We start from the raw sequence: 23,737 nt of genomic DNA on the forward strand, positions 1-23,737 counted from the left end.
AACACCATAGAAAGGCCCCCAAAGTGTACAGTGGGCGTTTGCATGTTGAAACCTCTTCTCAAGTGATGTAAAGCCAAATCTCTTTCTCCTCTAATTAGACCTTACTTAGTTGTGACTGGCATTTGATCTCTTGGCACTCTGTCCTTAAATGAAGTTAAATTTTAGTCTGAAATATACATTTCAGTCTGAAAGCCAGCATTTTCAAGTATATGTAAACTATTTGGAATTTTGTAAATGATACTCATTTATATTATGCCGCATAAAATACATAATGACTGAAGTTGATTTTTGCCATGTTAAATGAGAGTCTTTAGTTTCTTTAAATAATTTCTTCTATGATTAATTGAATTGATACTAGGTTCAAGATACTTTATGTATTGTAAAATGTACTTTTATAAACTTATAACTTGTATTTGCTCAGTGGTTTATTAACTATGGAGGGGGTTCTCTTGTAATTTTATAAACATCCCTTGTGGACTGTGGTTTCAGGAACTGTTTAAATTTTATTAGCATTTGTTACTGAATTAGATATTAGTTTCTCAGAACTCTGCTAAGTAATGTGCAGACAATATTTCACCTATTATTAAAATAATTTTTGAGATAAATATTATTATCCATAATTAACAGATGAGGAAACCACGGCACAGAGAATTTAACTAATCCCAGGTTGCCAAGCTAGTAATTGGTAGTACAAGGACTGAGCCCAGAGATGTTGATTAATAATGATGTTAATAATAGTAAGACTTTTCTCCCAACTGAGTTAATTGTAGTGAATGGATGAACCTAGAGCCTCTTAAACAGAGTGAAGTAAATCAGAAAGAGAAAAACAAGTATCATATATTAGCACATACATAGAATTTAGAAAAATGGTACTGATGAGCCTAGTAGAGAACAGGCTTGTGGACACAACGGGGGAAGGTGAGGGTGGGATGAATTGAGAAGGTAACATGTATATATATATATATATATATATATATACACACCATCACGTGTAAAATAGTGAGAAGTTGCTATGTGACAGGGAGCCTAGCCTGGCACTCTGTGATGACCTAGAAGGGAGGGATTTGAGGACGGGGGCCAGGCTTACCAGGAAGAAGATATATACGTAATTATGACTGATTCATGTTGTTGTAGAGCAGAAACCAACAGAACATTGCAAAGTGATTTTCTACCAATTAAAAAAAGGAAGAAAGAAAGACTTTTCTCTGTAAATATTGTTTGCTTTGAGTACACTATAGCAATGACACCAACCATATACTAATTATAAGTATTCTGTGGTTTACTACGAAAATACTTTTATTTGTTGTTTTAGGAGGCCAGCTTTTAAATTAGTAAAGAGTACATTATAATTTAAAGAGCTAATCAAAATTTATTTACTGTCTGAAAGTGTTAATTTTAGTTTTCATTAATCTGAGACTTAGTCATGGCTTTGTTTCGGAAATATTTAACTGTGTTCATTTATAGTAACCAACTTTAGAATATTACATTTATAATAGAGTGAGCATAAGTTAAAATGTCTCAGACTGTGAGAAAATTACCTAATTGTATGTTTATATTTGTAACATGATTAGGTGACAGTGTTTAACTCATTTTAGAGGTGATTTTACCTCTATGTTCTAAATCATGCCTTTCTGTGTGTAGGAAACAATATACTCAAGTTTTACTTGGAAGTTTAGTAATATTTTACTGTTACATCACTAATTCAACATGCTATTTCAGAAAATACCAGGCACAGAGAATTTTAAAATTAGAATTTTATCTTAATATTTTCACAGGTAAAGGGTTATCTAGTGAATGACTTTTTAGTGCCTCTATCTTAGGGAATCTCTGCAAGTGTTATTTTCTATGTTTTAATTCCAGAAGAATAAATAAGGTAGTATTAACTTCTATAAAATCAGGATGCCTGAAACTATAAAGAGTAAAATATTTTTCAGTTTTGTCTTCTGATAATGAAAACCATCCCAAGTTCCAAAATGTTGTTAAGGAAGTGTATGTACTTTACCATGATTATTGTTAAGAGTACCAACTAGGTAAAATCACTGTGATTGATGAAACAGCTATACCTTTATAGGGGTTTTATCTTATTTCAGGAGTAAAGGCAGAGTATCAAAGTGGACCAGAATCATCAAGTGTACTTATGTGGTAGAAACAGAAATCATTTGTTTTTCTGATCTAAGTCTTGTGGCATAGAACAGACATAGAGTCCTTGTGAAATTTAGAAAATCGTTTATCAGTAGAGAATGTGTATTTTAGGACTTCTATGCTGTGTCATGGCTAAAAGCCTTAAAAAGAGGCAACTTTAATTATAAAGTGGGTTTGACAAAGTCCCTTGAATCAGATGGAAGAATTATGATGTGACTGTTAGCTTAAGAAATACTAAGGCTATTAGTGCTTATTTTCTGGAAGGAAAACAAATCATTGAAACCTTCTTTCTTAAGGGGTTGTATAAATGATAGTGATTAAATTTAACTGTTTACTACATGTATCCATCTATATATAGATATTTTGACCATTCTATAAAGGGTTATGTAGCTATATAACTGAGTAATTTCCTACCCTTTGTTGAGTAGAGCACATTAAAAAATCAATTTGAATTGCTATTGTTATGATATCCTGTATATAAATTTAAACTAAGATTTCATGTTGAAAAGCTAATCTTAAGAGAATTGTGTCAGTTGTGTTTTTTGTTTGGTTTGTTTATATATATTATGTTGAAAATAATGGAAAATATAAGAAAAAAGGAAAATAAGAGTAATTCTTTTACCATTTTGATGATACCTTTCAAGAATTTAATGAGTATATTTACATCATGTTAATATGTCTATCATATATGTGTATTAAAAATATAGTATCATGTTTTATAGTATTATAATATCACATTTTAAAATTTAGAAATATATTATGGTCATTTTAAAATGTCAATAAATCTAACTTATTTTTCAGACAGGAAAGAAAGAGAACAGAGAATTACTTAGACATATTTTCTTTTTTTTTTTTTGATGTATTTTCTTATTAGAGTTTTTAGAATGAAAATATCAATTAAAATATGCATATATAAGTTAGGAAAGGCTTTGAAGGAAACTATTTTCATGAATTATAACTGGATAAATTTGATTTATAGTGCATAGACTCAATATTTTTCTGTAAGATAGTGGTTTACATTTGTCATATCTTTATACTGCCAAAAATATCAAATAACTTGCTCTGGTTTTAATATGTGGTTACAATTAGTTTCTTCTGAAGATCTAATCAGACTTGAAACTGATTTTCTAAAGTATCCACAGATGATTTCATAGCTGTCTAATTCCTAGAGTAAATTGTCCCATGTGGGAATGAAACTGTATCAGTCAGTATATTGTGAGTAATGTTGCAGTAACAAATGACTCCAAAACTTCAGTGGCCTTATGATAGGCAGCTTCTCACATGCACACACTCATCATGGATTAGCGTGCTTCTGCATCATGGGTTCATCACTTTATGAGTGAGGCTGACAGAGCAGCCTCTACGTTACATGCTATTGGTGTCATGAAGCAACACTGTTTTAAATTCTGCCCACATTTCATTAGCCAAAGAAAGAAGCTTGGGCACTCTTGATTCTGAGAATCAAGAAGGAATATATAACCTTGCCAGAAGAGGCTCCATCGATTTCATGATCAAGCCAGATCTCAGTGAGACAGGAGAGTATACTTCCCCCTCAAGAAGGTGGAACAAATACAATCAGCTGCAATAACTAGTTTTTCAAGCTTTATAAAATACAGAAAAGATACAGAATCTATTTTCTTCTTAGCCATATTGATCAAATTTTGTATAACTTTACAGTTTGATATCTGTGACTGGTTTACTCTAGTTTGTTAAGACAGTTGAAAACAGGGAGCCATATGTCTCATTGGCACTTTTTTTTGTTGCTTAGAGTTTTTATTTGTATAAAAAGATGGTTCAGTGTATTATTCTTTCTTTCAATAAACTTGAATGTTCTAGACTGTTAAGTTTTGGTCACTCAGCCGTGTCTGACTCTGCAACCCCATGTACTGCCACGCTCCTCTGTCCGTGAAATTCTCCAGGCAAGAATACTGGAGTGGGTAGCCAGCCATTTCCTTCTCCAGAGGATCTTCCATCTTTTATGAAGCATTTTCTAGGCTCCAGAAACCTTATGCCTGCCTTTTCAAGGAGTTACCACTAGATGGTGATCTCGCTCATTTAGAAGGATAGAATAGCTGTGTGTTTTTCTTTTCTTCAAGTGAATGGGTTGGTTACAGAGGGACGAGAATTGTAAACCATACTAATGTTATGGGAAAACCTGTTTAATCAAAATGGTACTATTCACTGAGTATGTATATATACATGTGTGTACATACATGCATATCCTCATACAGGAAAATTCCATTTGAAGCAAAGCTCGAGCAAAACAGTGCTTTGCTATATTGTTACTTCCTCAAATGATTTATATATATATATATATATATATATATATATATATAATATTTCCAACCATTACTTCCAAAACGCAGACACAAGTTTTCCTAAGTACAGTTTCTCAAGAAATTGTACTGAGGCTTGGGTCCATCTATCTGACTGCTTTTTCTTAGTACTTTGTTTGAATTTACTAACTGTTGCTGAAACTGTGGTTGTTTTTAGAAGTGAAGTTTCATCTTTATTTTAGCAGCCTGTGTGTTATTCAGTCTCAGTCTCTTTTTCTATAATTAATAGAGTGAAGTGGGATTAAAATTTTTCTATTTCATGGGGTATGTTAAAAACTAACTTTTGTAGTTCATTAATCACAGGGAGGCTTGGTGTGCTGCGATTCATGGGGTCGCAAAGAGTCGGACACAACTGAGTGACTGAACTGAACTGAACTGAACTGAATCAGAATGAGAGAGCTGGTATCCACTCTTTTAGTTATTTAGAAACCTTAATGGTTATTGCCAGTGGTAACTTTGTTCTAACCTTTTTTCTCCAGAGTAACTCAACATATATAACCAATGTGTTATTGGTAAAAGTCTAAAAAAAGTGTTTGAAATTATAGACTAAATGGTGTATTTCTCCTTAAAAATTTGCTAAGTTCAGTAGTACATTCTTTTCATCATATATCTCTATGACACAAAGCTTATGGTTCTCTGTTATATGATTCAAAAAACATATAGGATTTCATGTGGTTATTAGTAGAAATAGAAAATATTTGGCTAGGATGCTTCATTTTTATCAAGTAAATAATATGTACTCTGCTTGAGCAGTGTAAAAATGAATTTCAGATAATGCTAAGGAAGATGATCTGTCACAAACCAGTTCTTTCTAAAACCCCTTTTTATCTAGCATATCAGTGAATCTTGATTCTCAAAGGTGAAATCTTATTAAAACTTTATTAGAGTCCAACTGAAGATGTAAATGAATGGTTGCAGTATGGCCAGAATGATCTCTTGTATTCATTCTAATTTGGCAGTTACAGTGTTTGTGTATGATCCCCGAGACAGAGATCAGAGAACGCTGCTGCATGGCTGGGAATTGTACAAAAGCTCATAGTGAACAGTAAAGCAAATTCTGGTTGAAAGAAGTTTGCGGTTTGGGAGTTCGCTAATTCAAGTGTTCCCCACAAGATGTACTGATGCAACTCTGTGGAATACTTATAAAAATCATTTGCAAGGAAAAGTCTAGTTTTCTGACCGTATCTGGCCTGTATGTACCTTTCTCATCTTTTCTCCTGTCATTCTCAATAGCTCCTTATCTTCAGACTGAAGTTACCTCTAGGATTTCTCAGAACACGCCATATTATTCTGCTGAGGATGCACTTCACGTCACTGGTCACCTAGCTTTAATACAAGATACTTTTTAAACTACATCTTTTTAGATAGGAAGTCCTTGCCAAGAGGAGTATATTTTCTCTATTTATTAATTTACATATCAGACTGCTGGTTGTGAACTCTCTGGCTCTGTGTAATCTAGGCACCTTACTTCAACTCTGTGCCTCAGTTTCCTCACTTGTAAAATAGGAATAATAATAAAATTTACTTCAGAGAGTTGTTATGAGGGCTGATTGTGTTAATGTCTGGCATAAGTAACTATTCAGGAAGTGTTAGTTATTATTATTGCTGTTACTACTAGTATTTACAGCCTTGGCATGGATAGACGTATAATAAATGTATCTTGAATGACGAAGTAAATACAGTAGAGTCACATCCTGTGTTTTGGTTAGGTGTTAGGATCCGCCTACAAAGTAAAAATCTTATATGGTCAAAAGCATCTTTAAGAATTCCTCAGGGAAATCTAGTGGAATATTCGAAGTTAATAGTGGAAAAATAATTAAGCTGTTTCATTTTTTAAATCCCTTCCAAAGTATTCAATTCAATAAACTGTTCTTATTTGTTTTTATTTATCTGAAAAGTCTTTTCTGGAGGGGCCAAACTAGAGATGCCATATTCTAGACAAACTCCAAACAGCCGGGTTTTGTTCCTTGTTGGACTATGTTACCATTTCTTCAGTTAGACACCAGATGAAGAGGTTGTTTTACATTCAAGGGCCAAATTCGATGAAGGTGCATTTTTTTATACAGGGGAACCACTCTCACTTCTACCTCTTAGTTAGTGTTTGCAGTAGTAGAGATATTTCAGCAGTGAGGGCAAGCAAGTGAAACGGCAGGTTTTTCTGTAGTTGCCATTGGCTTTATTCACATGAATAAATGTAATACAACTCTGTGAAGTAAAATTTACTGTTATTCCTGTTTTGCAAATGAGGAAACTGAGGCACAGAGTTGAAGTAAGGCGCCTAGATTATACTAAGTCAGAGTTCAAAACCAGCAGTAAGAAATGTAAATTAATAAACAGAGAAAATACATTCCTATTACAGGTTTGCTGTAAATAAATGTTGGTGACTTGGCGCAGTGTCGGAACTGTGGTATTGAATTGCTGGTCTCCAGATCTCAGTTCTCTTCCTTTCCCACATCTCTCCCCTCTCCCTTTCAGAGTACATATAATGGAATGGTTTTAAGTCAAATACAACTCTACTTTCATATCTTAGATTAACAAATTTCAGTACTAATTACCAATTCTTCTGCTACTGTAACAGAATAATGTAGTCTGTATGGTAACAGTGCTTTAAAGATGATATTTTCGATTAAATTAGATGCATAGATGACTTTTTACAGAGGAATTAAAATCTCCTTAACAGGAGGATTTAGATACAAGTACTGAGATTATAGAGCTTGGTATACTGTTGTGAGAGTGTGGAGTTCCTTTAATAACTATTTTAAAAGTTCAGGTATGTGCTGGTTAACCAAACTTCAAGATCTGCAGGAAAACTTCATTGCTGATGCTAACTTGTCAAGGAAAGCGACAGAGATACTCCTTTTCTTTTTAAAAGGTGAAAATAAATAAGCAACAGCCCAGTGTGGTTTTGAATTATATAAAATTATGTACTGCGTTGACATGCTGCATAATTTATCCTTACTATGCAAATATTTTTTTATTTCATTAGTACATAAGTGATCACAGTGATCTCACTTTCTCAGAGGGGATCTTGAATTGTGCATACTTGGATTTTTGATGTTGAAGCAGTGCCAGTTGTATAACACTAATGCCCTTATTGGAATTTGTTTCAATATAAATAGAAAGCAGCCATTTAAATAGATTGGAATGCCTTACTGACCTTACCAAGAAACTGACACATAGGTGAAATACTAGTTTTCTCTTTCCATGGGGAATTCCCAGCTAGTGGATTTTTATGGAAAATCTGGAGAGATGGTTACTAATATTGTGGTGCAGGATAAAGAATAGGGTTTTAGACACATAGATGCAGAGAACACAGTACTAGTTATGACAGGGGAAGGGGAGTGGGAGAGAATGAAATGGGTAAAGGGAGTCAACTTCATGGTAATGGATGGAAACAAAACTTTGGGTTGTGAGCATGCTGCAGTGTATATGGACATCTTCATAAAAGATTGTACATATTAAACATACGAAGTTATAAACCAGTGTTACCTCAACTGAAAACAAGAGTAAGGGTTTAGATTTAGAAGACTTGGACTCACACTTTGGTGTAAACCCAGCAAGTAGTTACATGATCTTGGGAACATTACTTAACTTTTCTGATTCTTACTTTCCTTGCATGTAAAATAGATGTGATAATGCCATCTATCTCACCGGACTAGAAGAGTCAATTGAGTTAATATAACTATAAAATGCTTGTGTGATAATGATAATATGTTTCAGTTGTCACTCTATCTGTTTTCTCCCCTAGGATTTTGGTGAACTGAGTTAAAACAGCAAACATTTATTGCACACTTCTAATATGATAGGCATGGTTCAAGAACAGATCTAGTGCCTTCGTACAAAGGTGGAATGCTCAGATCAGGAAATGTAAGAAAGGTTTGTAGTTCAGAATTTTCCCCTGTGAATATATCTCTAAAATGAAGATAGAAATCAGTGGTGAAATCTCATATAAAAAAATTCACCCGATGAGTAAATTTTCTTAAGAAAAAAACTCAGACTTTGTTTTATCTACATTTGAATGTAAAAGAACCTAAGTTTATTTTTCTGATTCAAACTTGACCTTCACATTCTCTTAAATAATTAAATTTTACTCAGCTGATATTGCATTTACTTTTATTAATAATATTTAATATAAAACATATTCAGCAAATCAAGATAGTCATTTAAATTTTGTAGTACAATAAAAATATTAATATGAAGACATTTTAATTATTGTATAGGATTTGTCTATCCTATTCAATTACATCACAAAAAGAATTCTTGAAATTGAAAAATTCTTCTGACAGTAAGTTCTTTTTAAGTGTCAGAAATTCAACCATATGAAGCTCCTTATAAATTATTCATATTTCTCAATTCTTAGTAGACATTTGTTTTAGGTAATTCCCAAATGATTTAAAAGCAGTATTTAATTTCTAAATGATATTTTCCTGCAACCTAATTCATAGCTTGGCTCATTTAAAATATTGCTAGGGAATTCTGCAAAGTTTAGGACCTCCACATAACTAAGGACTGTCAACTGGGTGAAGTCTTTAGAACCTGCTGAGCAGTCCGTAGCTGATAAAATCCAACAGAAGGACTTATTGTATTCTATCCCTTTATTTATTAGCTATTCACTGGACAACATAGAGGCCGTGTAAGACTTGGTTTTATTAGAGCAGCATCATGGTGGTTGTCACTTGCAGCTAGTTCTGTCTCCTAAGGTCTGTCGTGCGGCCAAGAGCAGTTTGTTTTATATTCTGAGAAGACATCACTGCCACGTTACTGCTTACATGCTGTGTGTCACAATAAATCTAGCTGCCACTTGCCTGTGCTTTTCTGAGTGTATTTTCCAGTTGAGAGGGCTCTCGTAATTCTCTTTATTATCCTCCTTTTTTTTTTTTTGTCATTAAAAGTGTCTTTTAACAATTTCTCTCCCAGTTTACCTCATTATTACCTAACACACTTCATCTCCCAGAGTTTTGTAGTACTCTGTGAGGCATGGAACAAATGCTGTTAAATATGTTTTGAACACTTTTATGAGGTTCTTTTCCTTTCCACTATATTTTACTACTGATCATTTTCAGTGAGTTTACTGGACAGGATTAACTTTTTTCCTTTTATACTGATGGAATTTAGGAGGATGTTTTCAAAGGAACATGTGGAAATGTGGTGCCAATAATCATAAAGCATACAGCAAAACGTTATAGCATACTTTGAAATTTTGAAGGTGAATTTTCATTGCTGTCTGCTCCATTTTTTGAAAATCATCTACCATATGGTCTTCTATTAAAGTGACTTTTTTACACCTTTTTGTTGATGTTATTTTACCTTTTTCAAGGGTGATAGAAATACTTAATTTAAACAATTTATGAATGTTTATATAATGCTTGTGTGTAAAGGATGATGATGTAAAATTAAAATAGAAACTCATAAGTTGCTATATAGAGAGAGATTTAAAGAAGACTGTGTAATAACACTACATGTAGAAGTTTAAGTGTTATATTAATTATGCATATTAAATTTATGTAGCCTTTTACAGTTTATAGGACACTTTCACATCTATGTCTTACTAGACGTGTGAGTTCTAATAAGGGCTATTATTTATTCGTTCCCAAAGTGGGTAAGTTATTTGATCTTTAGCTTTGGTTTATTAACATCACCTATGTTTTGCATCAGTTTATTATTAGAAAATAATAGAAGATAATGTCCTTAAGAAGATAACTTAAAATTGCAGAACTTTTAATACAAATTATCCATATAAAATGTAGAATACCCAAACTAAAATTTATTCATATACTAATTTTACTACATACCAACATCTTTACTATTATATACTTATTGTAAATTCTCTAGTTGCTTATCTCACAGATTTTCAAGCTTTATTATAGAATATGTCATTCTTTAGTTTCATCCCTAACTTGTGTACCCAATTATAAATCTGGTGGTTGTATCATTTTAAATTTATACTTTTTGTGGCAGTCTGCATAGTTTGACCCACCCAACAGCTAACTAATTCTTGATTAATATGATTTTCTTGTGGTCATATTATAATGGTAGGGCAGAAGACGGTGCTGTTTCTTTTTCCAACATGAGTTTTAATGCCTTGAGATGTTTTACCTAACTCATCACAAATCTAGGAATGTTTATTCCAAAATTACAGTGGGACAGTAGTACAATTTTAGAAAAAAATGTTACAGATGTTCTTTTCTTTACCTAGTAAATGTAGCTTTGTTCTTTTTAACACTTGTGTTGTTGTCTGGTCTTACATTTTGTATGACTAACTTTTCTACCAAATTGAAAAAGCCATTAGCTTTTAGTCTGTAGAAATGTGGATCCATAGATATTTCCCATTAGACAAAAGAAAATCTATGAAAGCGAAATCTCCTGGGGCTTGGTCTTCATAGCTGGCGTAATGGTCTAAGGCAGTACAGTAGTGTACTTATGAGAAAGAGCTATGTTAGATGATTCCCTTAACATCCAGGAATAATAGTTGGAGATTTTTGTACATTCTTTCAGGTAACTAACTTTTGTACTAAATACCACATTTATGAATCAAGTATTCTAATTCAGGGAATTCGTGTTATAAATGTTATACTTTTGAAACTGTTAATGGACAAAATTTAAAATCTGTATATCTTGTGTCATTTAAAATTAGAGCTAGCTGTGAGGTAATGAGATATACTATATTTAGGTTGCCCTATTGTTTTGATAAGTTGTTTTTTTTTTTAAAGAACTTCTCTTCAAAAAAGACCTCCATTGGTGATGGTTGCACAACTTTGTTAATATAATAAAACCCACTTAATTTTGCACTTTAAAAGTGTGAATTATGTGGCTTGTAAGTTATATCTCAATAAAGATGTTATTAAACATTCCACTGTATAAAATGTTTTCATAGGTGCAAAGTAATAGAATTTCAATTTATATTCACAATTAATTTTTTAAAAATTGTTAAGTGTAATAAATGTTTAGAACTTTAGAAGTAAGTATGAAATTATGTATGACTTAAGAAAATGATTTGTATTCTTATTTAGTGGTAACACTTTGATTATAGAAACTTCAGAAACTGTAGATAAGAAAACAGACTTTTAAAAAACATGTTGGTATTTTAATATTCACATCTCTCCTATATTCTGCCCCTAAGCTTTCTCTGTACTTAACTACTTCGTTGGTATCCATACTTACCCTGCCATCTTTCATTAGTGACACATTGCTTTTCATCACCATCTTAGGAAAATAGCTAGATATAAAAATATCTTATAATAGTAGTTTAGTGAAAGCATTGGCTTTTCCCTCTGGACTATGAGAGGTATACGTGAGCAATGACATCATTATCTTAAAAGAAATACAATAAATATCTTGCATAATAGCTTTTGAAATACAGTCAGCTTGGGATTCTGTTGCAAATAGTTGCTTTAAAACACTTTGGGTTTAAAGTGAAAACTCGGAATGTTTGATAAATAATATTGTGGCATTGGTTCTTGTCTAGGTGATATTTTTCCTTTTAAACTTTTGTTATATTTAGCATTAACTTTCTAATAGCTAAAATTGTTCACAACGTAGTTTAAAGATAAATGCAGTATCAGGCTTTGAATTTTTCTTTTTTTTTTTGGTAAATATTAAGACCTGAGTACAAAATGAGGGCTGTATTGTGGATTAAGTGAAATATCTCAAGGCTGCGCAGTTCTGATAACTGAACCTGAAGTGACCTTTCTCAGACACAATTACAGAGCTGTATGTTTTTCCTTTAATTTCATCAGGGGTTTAATTAGTATACAAATAAAACTTCCCTTATCTTCCTTTCTACCTAATTGGCTTGTCTTCGCTTATATATGAAGTATGTGAAAGTGGGCTGTAATTAGGGTGACCGTGTTAACCTCTTTTCCTCAAATGTACTGTTGCCTAAAGGCCTCAAGGCCTAAAAACAGTGCTTTGGATTATTGCTTTGCAATCACGATGGTTGTCCCATAGGTTTTCTCATGAGCAGAAGGGCTTTGGGTGCTGCAGGTTCCCACTGCTTAACAGGATCTTCATTCTTCTCCCCACTAAATGTTTATTGATTATCTTGCTGTTCCAGGCTCAGCCTCCAACAACTTAATATCAGGCGACAGTCAAGAGAGTTCTCCACGTAATTAGAGTTGAGCATTGGGGGAACAATTAGGAGCAGAGTTATTAAACTTGATTTATCCTATTCTCTCCTGAACAGTTTCTTGGATATCAGAACATCACACTTTCACAATCTACCCGGTAGAGAAATTAGTGGCTAACCTGCTGCTTATCATTGTTGCCTTGCTGCCCAGAGGCACACCTTGGTTTGAGTCCTTCGGTTGGAAATATTAGAGTCTGTGAAGTTTATCATGGGTTTTAATTAGATAAATCTGAACAGGAGTAAAGAAAAGCTGAACTTCAAACTTTATATGTATCTATAATATATTTTATAAATGGTGTAAATACATATGTGTATGTCATATATATATGTACACACACATATACATATGTTTTTCTTTTTTACAAGCTCAGTGTTAGGGTTTTTAAGGATTCTACTTTTGCCATCAAAGGCAAAAATGTGGATATCAGTAAAAAGACATATTACTGCATTGTGATCTTCCTCAGCTCTTTAAAATGAGACTCCTGTGTCGTAAGTTATATAAACGATTATTCTTTTTTCAAAAACCATTATCTCTTCATTTTTACACTAAGGAAGTATGATTTATACCACTTTATTTCTGCCATTTTTTGTTTGTTGTCTGTAGGTTTAGTCTTCGAGTAAACTATTCAGGTGTACCTCTGACATAGTGCGGGCTTTAGGAGACTTTGGTGGCTTCCTGACTTTGCACCTGAGAGAAGGCGATGAAAGCTGATGGAAACTGGTAGATTTAGATATACAGTGGAGATTCTAATTCCATGAGTTATATCTTCTTTGGAAGGGTATCATAGAATTGCTGAAAAGTCAAGTGTGGTTTTATAGTGATTTTAAGGTCATGGGTTCCCTTAGATTGAACCAGTGAGCTTCACTCTGGACAAGACTGGAATCAATATCCTGAACGTTGCTCACAAATATGCACCTCTAGTCATAAGAATTACTGAGCAAGAGAATTTGAATGGATTGGCACATTCAATTATTTCTGTTGGAAAAAGAACTCAAGCTTTATGTGTAACTGGTGGTGGATCATTAATTTTATCTTCACATCTGAAAAATAGCATTTTTTTTATTACCTGAAAGATGTCAGAAATATTGACTTTAAAAGGACTCAAGTGGGTTTTATTTTTTTAAAGAAAGAAATCTCATGATACTTCAGTGCCTTAAAATATCTTAACATTGGCACAGACTAAGTAGGTTTAGCACGGCTTTTCAAATTTCTTTTTTGTTGTCTTTTTAAAGTTGGCTTGAATCAGTGACTACTTCCAAAGTGGGATATTCTTGAAGATCTGTTACTGCTAAAGATTTTAAATAAAACATAATGTCTAAAAAGTAATCATAGTTTGCTTACTTTTAGTTTATGACTTGTATTTGTCTGACAGCACGCAGCTTGACTGAAAAGTAAAATACTGAATTAAAATTTTTTTTTAGCGTTTAAAAATACCTTATTGGTTTTGCTTTCAATTCAGTGTTTATAGAGTGAATTAATTGTTTTAGCCCCACGCAGGCAGCTTGAGTTTTTTATTTTATTGTGATTGCATTAAAATAATACTATTAGAAGAATTTTAAACATGAAATTACTACATTTTGGTTGTTCTTTACTGGGTATTTGAAGCATGGTTGTGAATGTTAATGTGTGGCTAAACTCTTAGAAAAAAGCAAAAATATGTGTATACAATCAATTATATAGCTCAGTGTCCAACAAACTTAATGGAAGAATTGGTTGATAAGCTCATATTCTAGAAATTTCTTAGGCAGAGGAACGAGCAGATTTTCAGTGCTAAGAGATCCTCTGATCCCTATATTGTTTTACATCCTAGAGTTTAAAATAAGAAAATGCTCCTTTAACTTAGAAGTTTCTAAAACCTTTAGCCTTAGTTCCAAGATGAAGTTGTACTCTTGTATCCTGAAACTTGTCCTAAGTGAATATTTCAGATTAAAGCACATAGCAAAACAAACATCAATCAACAAATTTTGTACTTCTCTGACTAGGAAAATATTTATGGACTGTTTTTATAATAACAAATGCAAGTATTATTTATAACTCTCTGTTGAAATGTTGATCAGGTTTATGTTATCTCTGTCATGAGTTTTTTTTAATGCGAAATGAGTAAATTTTATTTTGGAATCCAGTTTGTTCTTTCACCGAGATGTATATAGCAATCTGTTACAGATACATTTATAAAGATAGCAGTGATGGTTTTAAATCTTGGGTTCCCCATTCTCTTATTGGTATCCTAATCCACTTCCCTCTCAGTCACACACACACTTTGGCCATATGATAGTTCTTGCACAGATTCTAAATTTCATGTGCGTTTTCCATTGAGATCTTTATTTTTTGTCATTAAAGGAAAATGTAACCTGAGGTTTTTAATAATCAGATATTTTTACCAAGAAAAGAATGTATTCGCCTTGTAGTATTTTAAAAAATAGAGTTGTATTTTGCAGCTAAACATTTTCCCGAACCTTCTCACTTCTATCATTTCTGTTTAGCACGTATGTAAAATTTTTGCCAAAAATTTGTTAAACCTTGATGTGTAATGACCCAAGTCTACTTCTCAGTCAGCCTGTATCTTTCTTTGTTTAATAGCCTATGGCATAAATTGAAGTTAATTATCGGGGCTGACAAGTAACTCTGTTTTCTGTCTGCTTGCAGAGTCTCTCCGAGGCAAAGATGGAGCTGAGAAGAAAAGATCAATCTCTGCGTCAGCTCAATAGACATCTTACCCAGCTGGAGCAGGACAAGCGTCGACTGGAGGAGAACATCCATGATGCAGAGAGTGCCCTCCGCATGGCAGCCAAGTGAGCATTTGGACCTTGGGGAGATCACTTAAAACAGACAAAAGATCAATTCTTACTTTCATGCTCTGGGTTTTAGCCCTGGATAATACAGTGTTAGAAAACAAAAGTACAGCTGTCTCTCTTTGAAATTCTCTGATATATCCTCAAAAAGAGAGAACTCTTAACTCAACATACTAAATGTATATTTTATTGAGAAACCTTAGAAAAGAATAAGTTTCTGTATAACTGCTGATGTTGTATATTTTAGGCTCTGTTGTAGTGTTAACTTGTTTGAAACCAGATTTTCATTAACATATGACTGTTAACCTATAAGACACTTTATTCTAAAGTTTTGAATAGTTTCCGTATCATATATTTGTCAACCCTTTCTGTCCCATTGCCTTCCAAATTTGCTTCTGCATATATTATAATATTCTAGTATTGCAAGTCATATTTTCATAAAGAAATGATAGTATATAATCAACATGTGTATTATAGCATTTTTAAGTGCAATAAAAGCATACTGATCATGGAAAATTCTTTTAATTTTATGGCTGTATATTCAAATATGTTAAATAGAGAAAAACAGGCAGTTTTCAGAGTGGGCAGCTATGTAAATGTGATAGGAGTGTTTTTCGTTTTACCAGGTAATCAAGTTGACATACACTGTGAAGTTCAAATTGAACAGTTCTCTTGGGTATTTTATTTGTTCCCCACATCAAATTTCATGGAGTACTTTAAGACAACCCTTTTTACAAACTGCATGACTTAAAGAAAATCTATTTATAGATTAAAGAAACATCTAATTTTAATACACTCACTGTTTCTAAATTTGAAATTCTTGATTCTTGTACTTGCAGGTATGCAACACACAGGTATGCACGTGTGTGTGTGTATATATATATATATATATTTACAAATATGTAAATACAACTTAAAAATGTTTGGAGACAAACTCTGTTCTTAAGCATAGCATGAAATATGAATGTAGTCTATAAACTAAATCACAAAACAAGCAGTTTGCAATCCTAGAATATCCACAGCTTTGTCAGTTGGCTTGGGATATTGCTCACACATAATGAAAAAAATGAGTTTACACAGCGCCACAATATTGGCATGTTTGAATACCCACCAGTACATATTTGAATAATTGTAAAGCTCTATAACACTGTGCTACCATATTGGGTATATGTAATTGTCATTTTTTAAAAATGTAAGTCTGACTGAATCAGTTTTTTGCTGTCATTTTTCAGTTGATTTTCTCATGTCAAATGAGAATCTTAGCATAGGTAATTTTTAGTATGTCTTAGAGCATTGAAAATTCTAAGATTAATGAAAACAAGATTATAAAACCTCTAGATTCATATTGCATCTTCACAATACTACTGGTAATTCAGGAATTTGTCGTGTCTGAGATCTATGACCATGGGCACATATTCTTAATAACACTAAAAAAGCTAATTTGAAATTTGGAGAACTAATACATTATTTACAGTTTTTAATTTGTAATTCACCATTAAAATTTTGTTTTCAGCATTTCCATCTAAACTTTTAATTTCATCGTAAAAGCTAAGTTTAATATACAAGGCTAGAGAAGAGAATAGTAAATTTGCATATTTCTAGTCAAGGCCATAAAGGGTTTTTGTATAATTATTATAGTACAGAAAACCTGTCAAAGGGAAAATATTATTGTGCATAGTATGGCCATTTATATCCACCACTAATATTTCTAAAGTCTTTTTCATTAGAAGCTAAAAGAATGCAAGTTTAACCTTTTCAACACCTTGTATATCAATTATGTAATCATGATTTCTGTTTTCACTCTTTTTTAAACTTTGAAGATATTCATAAGGTTTTTCTCACCTCTAATTTATGGCAGGCAATATAACTGAAGATAAGAGTTAAATATGAAAATATACCAGTGAATATGGTTGGGTTTTACACTTTTAGAAGGAGTACAGTGAAAACCAACTCTTATTTTTCAGTAACAGTGACTTAACACTAAAATGAATGACAGTTACCGTAGGGTTTGGGTTTTACTAATACCTAATCTTTATTTTGTTTCTAGAGACAAAGAATGTGTTGCTAATCATATGAGAACAGTAGAAAATATGCTTCATAAGGTACTATAATTTTTCTTCAATATTGTTCAGCTTGTATTATGATACAGTTCTCCTGGTCATTAATTTTGTCAATATTAACTACAAAATACTTTGATTCATTTTGTAGCTTTCTTTAGAAATAAGTTAACAAAAGGATCCTTTCAAATGACTGAAAATTTGTATTGGACAATGCTATATTGCATAACTTTTTCCAGAATTCACTTTATGTACTTGATGAAACTAGGAAAATAGTGGTTTCTCCAAACTAGTATAATTGCACTTGAGTTGTTTGTGGTCTTTACTCACTGAATTAGAGGTGATTAAGGTATCATCATGTCTCATAATGATAAAATGTTTGAACACACTGTCCCAAGTGGTACTAGTGGTAAAGAACCTGTGTGTCAATACAGGAGATGTAAGAAACACCGGATATATTATCTGTGGTGAAACAGATCACCAGCCCAGGTTGGGTGCATGAGACAAGTGCTTGGGCCTGGTGCACTGGGAAGACCCAGAGGGATCGGGTAGAGAGGGGGGGGGGGGGGATCGGGATGGGGAATGCATGTAAATCCATGACTGATTCATGTCAATGTATGACAAAAACCACTACAATATTGTAAAGTAATTAGCCTCCAACTAATAAAAATAAATGAAAAAAATGTATTTGTGGGGTAAAAGACAACGTGAAGAGCATAGGGAACTATATTCAATATCCTGTACTAAACCATAATGGAAAAGAATGTGTAAAAGAAAATCACTTTGCTATACAGCAGAAACTAACACAACACTGTCAATCAACTATAATTTAATAAAATAAAATTTAAAAAAAAAAAAAGAAAGAAACACCGGTTTGATCCTTGGGTCAGGAAGATCCCCTGGAGGAGGAAATGGCAACCACTCCAGTATTCTTGCCTGGGAAATTCCATGGACAGAGGAGCCTGGTGAGCTATATAGTCCATGGGGCTGCCAAGAGTCAGACATGACTGAAGTAACTTAGCACATTGTCTGTCTCAGCACTCTTAAATCTACTATCCTATATACATATACATATATATATATATAGAGAGAGACATCATATACTGTATTTGGTAGTACTCATCTACCTTAACCTAGGCAATGATATTTTCCAAGTTGTAATTTATCTTCTTGGTAGGCAGGCACTTTACCACTGAGCCACCAGGGAAACCCCTTATTTAAAAGTAGAGAAGTGTTATTTATGTGTTTCTGTTATTGTTTAACAGGTAATTTGTTAGAAATATAAGTACTGAGTACTTTTAAGACACATGGAGTTTATGAATGAATCATATTTAGACTAATTTTTGGATCAAATTTTTTATATAATACAATTTTAGATCACTTAAAATCTCCTAAAAACTAATCCTGTTAAGGAAATAATAAATAACATTAACAAACTAATATTTAATACATTTTAACTTGTTAAAAACACTGGGCATCTGTATTCTTTGATATTGTAAGTGACTAGCTAAAAGTGACTGACCCAAAGCATTCTGAAAAAAAATCCGATATTTTTTTATTTCTGAGTGTTATTTTTAAGTAATATTTGAAACTATGAATTCTCCTCCTTCCGGTTTAAAATATTTAGCCAGCTAGTGTAGTTTAAATATGATCACATCAAATCCAAATATGCTAGAAATCTGAAATTTAGGTTTGTAGGAAAAAAGATATTTTGGTTAGATTTTTTTTTTTGTTTTTTCAGTATATGGTGAGACTTTGGATAGGAAAAATAAATTATGTCATGTACATGGCATATCTTTCTATAGCAGTTAATATTGCCTTTGAAACCCAATTGTTTGTCGTCTTCCCAGACAGAGGAAAATAATATTGGATAGCAGCTGTCTTGGGCGTGGACTTTGACATCAGACAGAACCCATCATCAGTGTGAAATCTAAATGTCATACCTTACTTTTTGTTGTGAGAATGGCAAAATATATCTTTAAGTATGATAAAGACTGATTGCAACAGGACAGTTATAATCATAGAGTTCATTTGCATTTCTTTTGATTTTAACATATAGAAAGAAAGATGTCTGTAGAATTGGCCTACAACCACTGTAGCTTTACTTTTGCTATATGGCTTTCCCCCCCCTTTAGATGTAATAGTTATTTTGCAAATTTCTGTATATATGGTGATTTTTAAATTATAATTACTCTTCAAGCTTGACATGAAATTTTAGGAAAGGCTAATTGATTATTGGACTAATTCTCTTTTCCACAAAGTGTGGGTGAGAACAAATGGGTGATAAGAAGGAGACCCAGTGGGTCCTTTCTGAAGTTCTCAGGCAGGTGCAGCCCATCCGTCTTCAAGCCAGAGCTCGCAGGCTTATTTTTCTGGCCACTGTGGACTGTCTAGTGCATTTTATTTCTTGGGGAAACTAAGAGTAGTACAGAATGAGGGTTTGGGCTATCCCATTGGGTGGTAGAAATGATTGTGGTTACATCCAATCTCTTTAGCACCGTTTACTGTACATAGTCAAATAATATAGCTATTCAGATTTTTTAAGCACATATGTTTTCAAGGTATGCACCAAGTTTTCTGGAATAAAAATAATTTTTAACCTGCTGAATTGAATTTTAATACTAACTTCTAACACAAGAATCAAATAAAAAGAAATTTCATGTAGAAATTATTTTCTTGTGCTTTAAATAACTTAAACTAAACATAATTGTTTTTAGGAGAAGCTGTTATTTTTATGGTATTTGTTCATTTTAAAATTTGATACATTCAACTTTTCAAATCCTAAAACTGTATTATGCACAGCAGTTGACTGTTTATGATTTTTAAAACCCTATTTGGGACTGGCACTAGTATTAAATAAAGAAGGCCCATCATTTTTATTTAAAAGTATATATTTTTTCAAAGAAATAGAAATTTTATTTTAATTGAATTTAAATATATTTAATTTATGACTGTTTTAAATGTAGACCAGAAGCTAACTTTTTATTAGGAAACCTTTTTGGACTAATTTCAAGTTATTGGGGTTAAGAAAATTAGGACAAAGATATACAAATTATTACAACTTTTCATGATGTGTATTTTTTAATTCACACACTTTTCTGTTTAGTTGAATTCTGAACTACTTTTTGTATTTTGGAAAAACCATAACTGTTGAAAGTTAAAATAAATCACTATTTAAACCATTAAAAAATGTACAGTTTGGTGGCTTTCAATATATTTATAATGCTATTCAATAATCACAAGTATCTAATCCAGAGAAACCCAGTACCATTATAAGTAGTCACTCCTATACCCTCTTATCCTATTCTGCTATTGTCTTTTTACTCTTTTGTCAGTGTCCTTTGATGAACAAAAGTTTTTAACTTTGGTGAAGTCCAGGTTTTTTCTTTTGTTGATCATGTTTGGTCTCATATCTAAGAATGCATTGCCAAATCCAAGGTTGTGAAGATTTCCCCCTAAGTTTACTTCAAAGAGTTTTATAGTCTTAACTCTTACACTTAGGTCTTTGCTCCATACTGAGTTAATTCTTATATATGGTGTGATGCAAGGATCCAGCTTCATTCTTTTCCATGGATGTCCAATTGTCCCAACACCCCATGTATTAAAAAGACTGTTCTTTCCCACCATTAGTAATCTTAGTATTCTTAGTTAAAATCATTTGACAACAGATGAATAAGTTTATTGCTGGAATCTCAATTCTATTCCGTTGATATTTGTACTCATCTTTATATCACTGCCACACTGTTTTGATCACTGTAGCTTTGTAGTAAATTTTGAAATCTAGAAATGTGAGTCTTCCAACTTTCTTATTTTCTCAAGATTGATTTGACTTTTCAGGGTGCCGTGTAATTCCGTATGAATTTTAGGATCATTTTTAAATTTTTAAACTTTTCATTTTGTATTGATGAACTGATGAACAATATTGTGATGGTCAGGTGAACAGTAAAGGTACCCAGCCATACATATACACGTATCCATTCTCCCCCAAACTTCCTTCCCCACCCCATCCAGCCTGAAAAAGACAGTTGGAATTTTAGTAGTGATTCAATTAGATTTACTAGATCAAATTTGGGGAGAGTTGCTGTCTTAAGTCTTGCAATTCATGACATGAGATGTCTTCCCATTTATTTAAATCTGTAATTTCTTTCAACAGTGTTTTATAGTTTTCAGTGTACAAGTTTTGTCCCTTGTTTGAATTTATTCCTCATTATTCTACCCATTGAAATGCTGTTGTAAATGAAATTATTTTTAAATTCATTTTTTGGTTCTTAATTGCTAGTGTATGGAAATATAGCTGATTTTGTGTATTGGTCTTGTATACTGCAACTTTGCTGAATTTATTAGCTCAAATAATTTTTTGTGTGGATTCTTTATGATTTTCTAAATATAAGATGATATCTATAAATAAAAGATAGTTTTACTTACTTCTTTCTAATTTGGGTGTCCTTTCTTTCTTTCTTCTTTTCCTTTTCTCCCCACTCCTTTCCTTTCTTTCTTTTTTTAAATCTAATTGTCTGGCTAGAACTTGCAGTCCTAGCCATAAGATAATGTGATGACAGCAGACCTCCTTGTATGTTGTTCCTGATCTTATAGGGAAGGCTTTTGGTTTTGCATCGTTAAATATGATGTTACATCTATTTTTTTCATAGATGTCCTGCATGAGAGTGAGGAAACGTTTTTCTGTTTCTAGTTTTTTGAAGTTTTCTTATCGTGAAAGAGTGTTATTTTTGTAAAAGGCTCTTTCTGCCTCAAATTAGATAATCTTTTTTACTTTCAACCTTCATTCTTTTAATGTTGTGTACTATATAGATTGGCTTACATATGCTAAACCACCTTTGCATTTCTGGTGTAAATACCACTTCATTATGTAGAGTATAATCATTTGACTGTACTGCTGCATTTGGCTTCCTACTATTTTTTGAGGATTTTTGCATCTGTGATCGTAAGGAATATTGGTCTGTAGTTTTCCCATGATATCATTGTCTGACTTTGGTTTCAGTGTAATACTGTCCTCATAGAATGAGTTAAGATGTAGCCTCTCCACTTCAATTTTTTGGAAGAGTTTGAATAAGTTTGGTGTTAATTGTTTAAACTTTTGGTAGATTTTACCAGTAAAGTATGGTCTGGTGATTTTCTTTGTTGAAAGTTTTTTGATTACTGATTCAATCTCTTTCCCTGTAATCAGTTCAATTCAGTCGCTCAGTCGTGTCTGACTCTGTGACCCCAAGGACTGTAGCATGCCCGGCTTCCCTGTCCATCACCAACTCCCGGAGCTTGCTCAAACTCATGTCCATCAAGTCAGTGATGCCATCCAACCATCTCACCCTCGGTCGTCCCCTTCTCCTCCTGCCCCCAATCTGTCCCAGCATCAGGGTCTTTTCCAGTGAGTCAACTTTTCGCATGAGGTGGCCAAAGTAGTGGAGTTTCAGCTTCAGCATCAGTCCCTCCAGTGACCACCCAGGACTGATCTCCTTTAGGATGGACTGGTTGGATCTCCTTGCTGTCCAAGGGACTCTCAAGAATCTTCTCTGACACCACAGTTCAAAAGCATCAATTCTTCGGCGCTCAACTCTCTCACATGCATACGTGACTTCTGGAAAAACCATAGCTTTGACTAAATGGGCCTTTGTTGGCAAGGTAATATCTCTGCTTTTTAATATGCTGTCTAGGTTGGTCATAGCTTTTCTCCCAAGGAACAAGCATCTTGATTTCATGGCTGCAGTCACCATCTGCAGTGATTTTGGAGCCCAAGGAAATAAAGTCTGTTTTTGTTTCCGTTGTTTCCCCATCTATCTGCCATGAAGTGATGGGACTGGATGCCATGATCTTCGTTTTTTGCATGTTAAGTTTTAAGCCAACTTTTTAACTCTCCTCTTTCACTTCATCAAGATGCTCTTTAGTTCCTCTTCACTTTCTGCCATAAGGGTAGTGTCATTTGCGTATCTGAGGTTATTGATAGAAGTTAAATAAGCAGGATGACAATATACAGCCTTGACGTACTCCTTTCCCAATTTAGAACCAGTCTATTGTTCCATGTCTGATTCTAACTGTTGCTTCTTGACCAGTATAATCAATAAAGCAGAAGTAGATGTTCTTCTGGAATTCTTTTGCTTTTCCCTTGTAATAGATCTATACAAGTTTTATTTTTGAGTCAGTTTTGATAGTTCATGTGTTTCTAGGAATTTGTCTTTTTCATCTAGGTTATCTAATTTATTGACACAAAGTTGTTCATTTTCTTAGAATTGTTTATTTCTCCAAATCAGTAGTAATGTTCTATTTTTATT

The 23,737-nt window shown here is 33.0% G+C and overlaps 1 protein-coding gene across 8 annotated transcripts in view; it reads left to right on the forward strand.

Moving 5' to 3' along the window:
* Positions 1-23,737, forward strand: part of CCDC171 (coiled-coil domain containing 171) — a 327,536-nt gene that overhangs the window by 182,056 nt on the left and 121,743 nt on the right. For all 8 annotated transcript variants that reach the window (XR_011492812.1, XM_070480539.1, XM_070480537.1 and 5 more), the window contains 2 exons: positions 15,251-15,396; positions 17,444-17,498. Coding sequence is in view for 7 of the 8 variants with exons in the window: in XM_070480539.1 (XP_070336640.1) it covers positions 15,251-15,396; positions 17,444-17,498 (201 nt within the window). In the remaining variant the exon portion in view is untranslated. The remainder of the gene's footprint in view (positions 1-15,250; positions 15,397-17,443; positions 17,499-23,737) is intronic.

This window comes from Odocoileus virginianus, chromosome 18 (genome assembly GCF_023699985.2).
Source record: "Odocoileus virginianus isolate 20LAN1187 ecotype Illinois chromosome 18, Ovbor_1.2, whole genome shotgun sequence".
Classification (NCBI taxonomy): domain Eukaryota; kingdom Metazoa; phylum Chordata; class Mammalia; order Artiodactyla; family Cervidae; genus Odocoileus; species Odocoileus virginianus.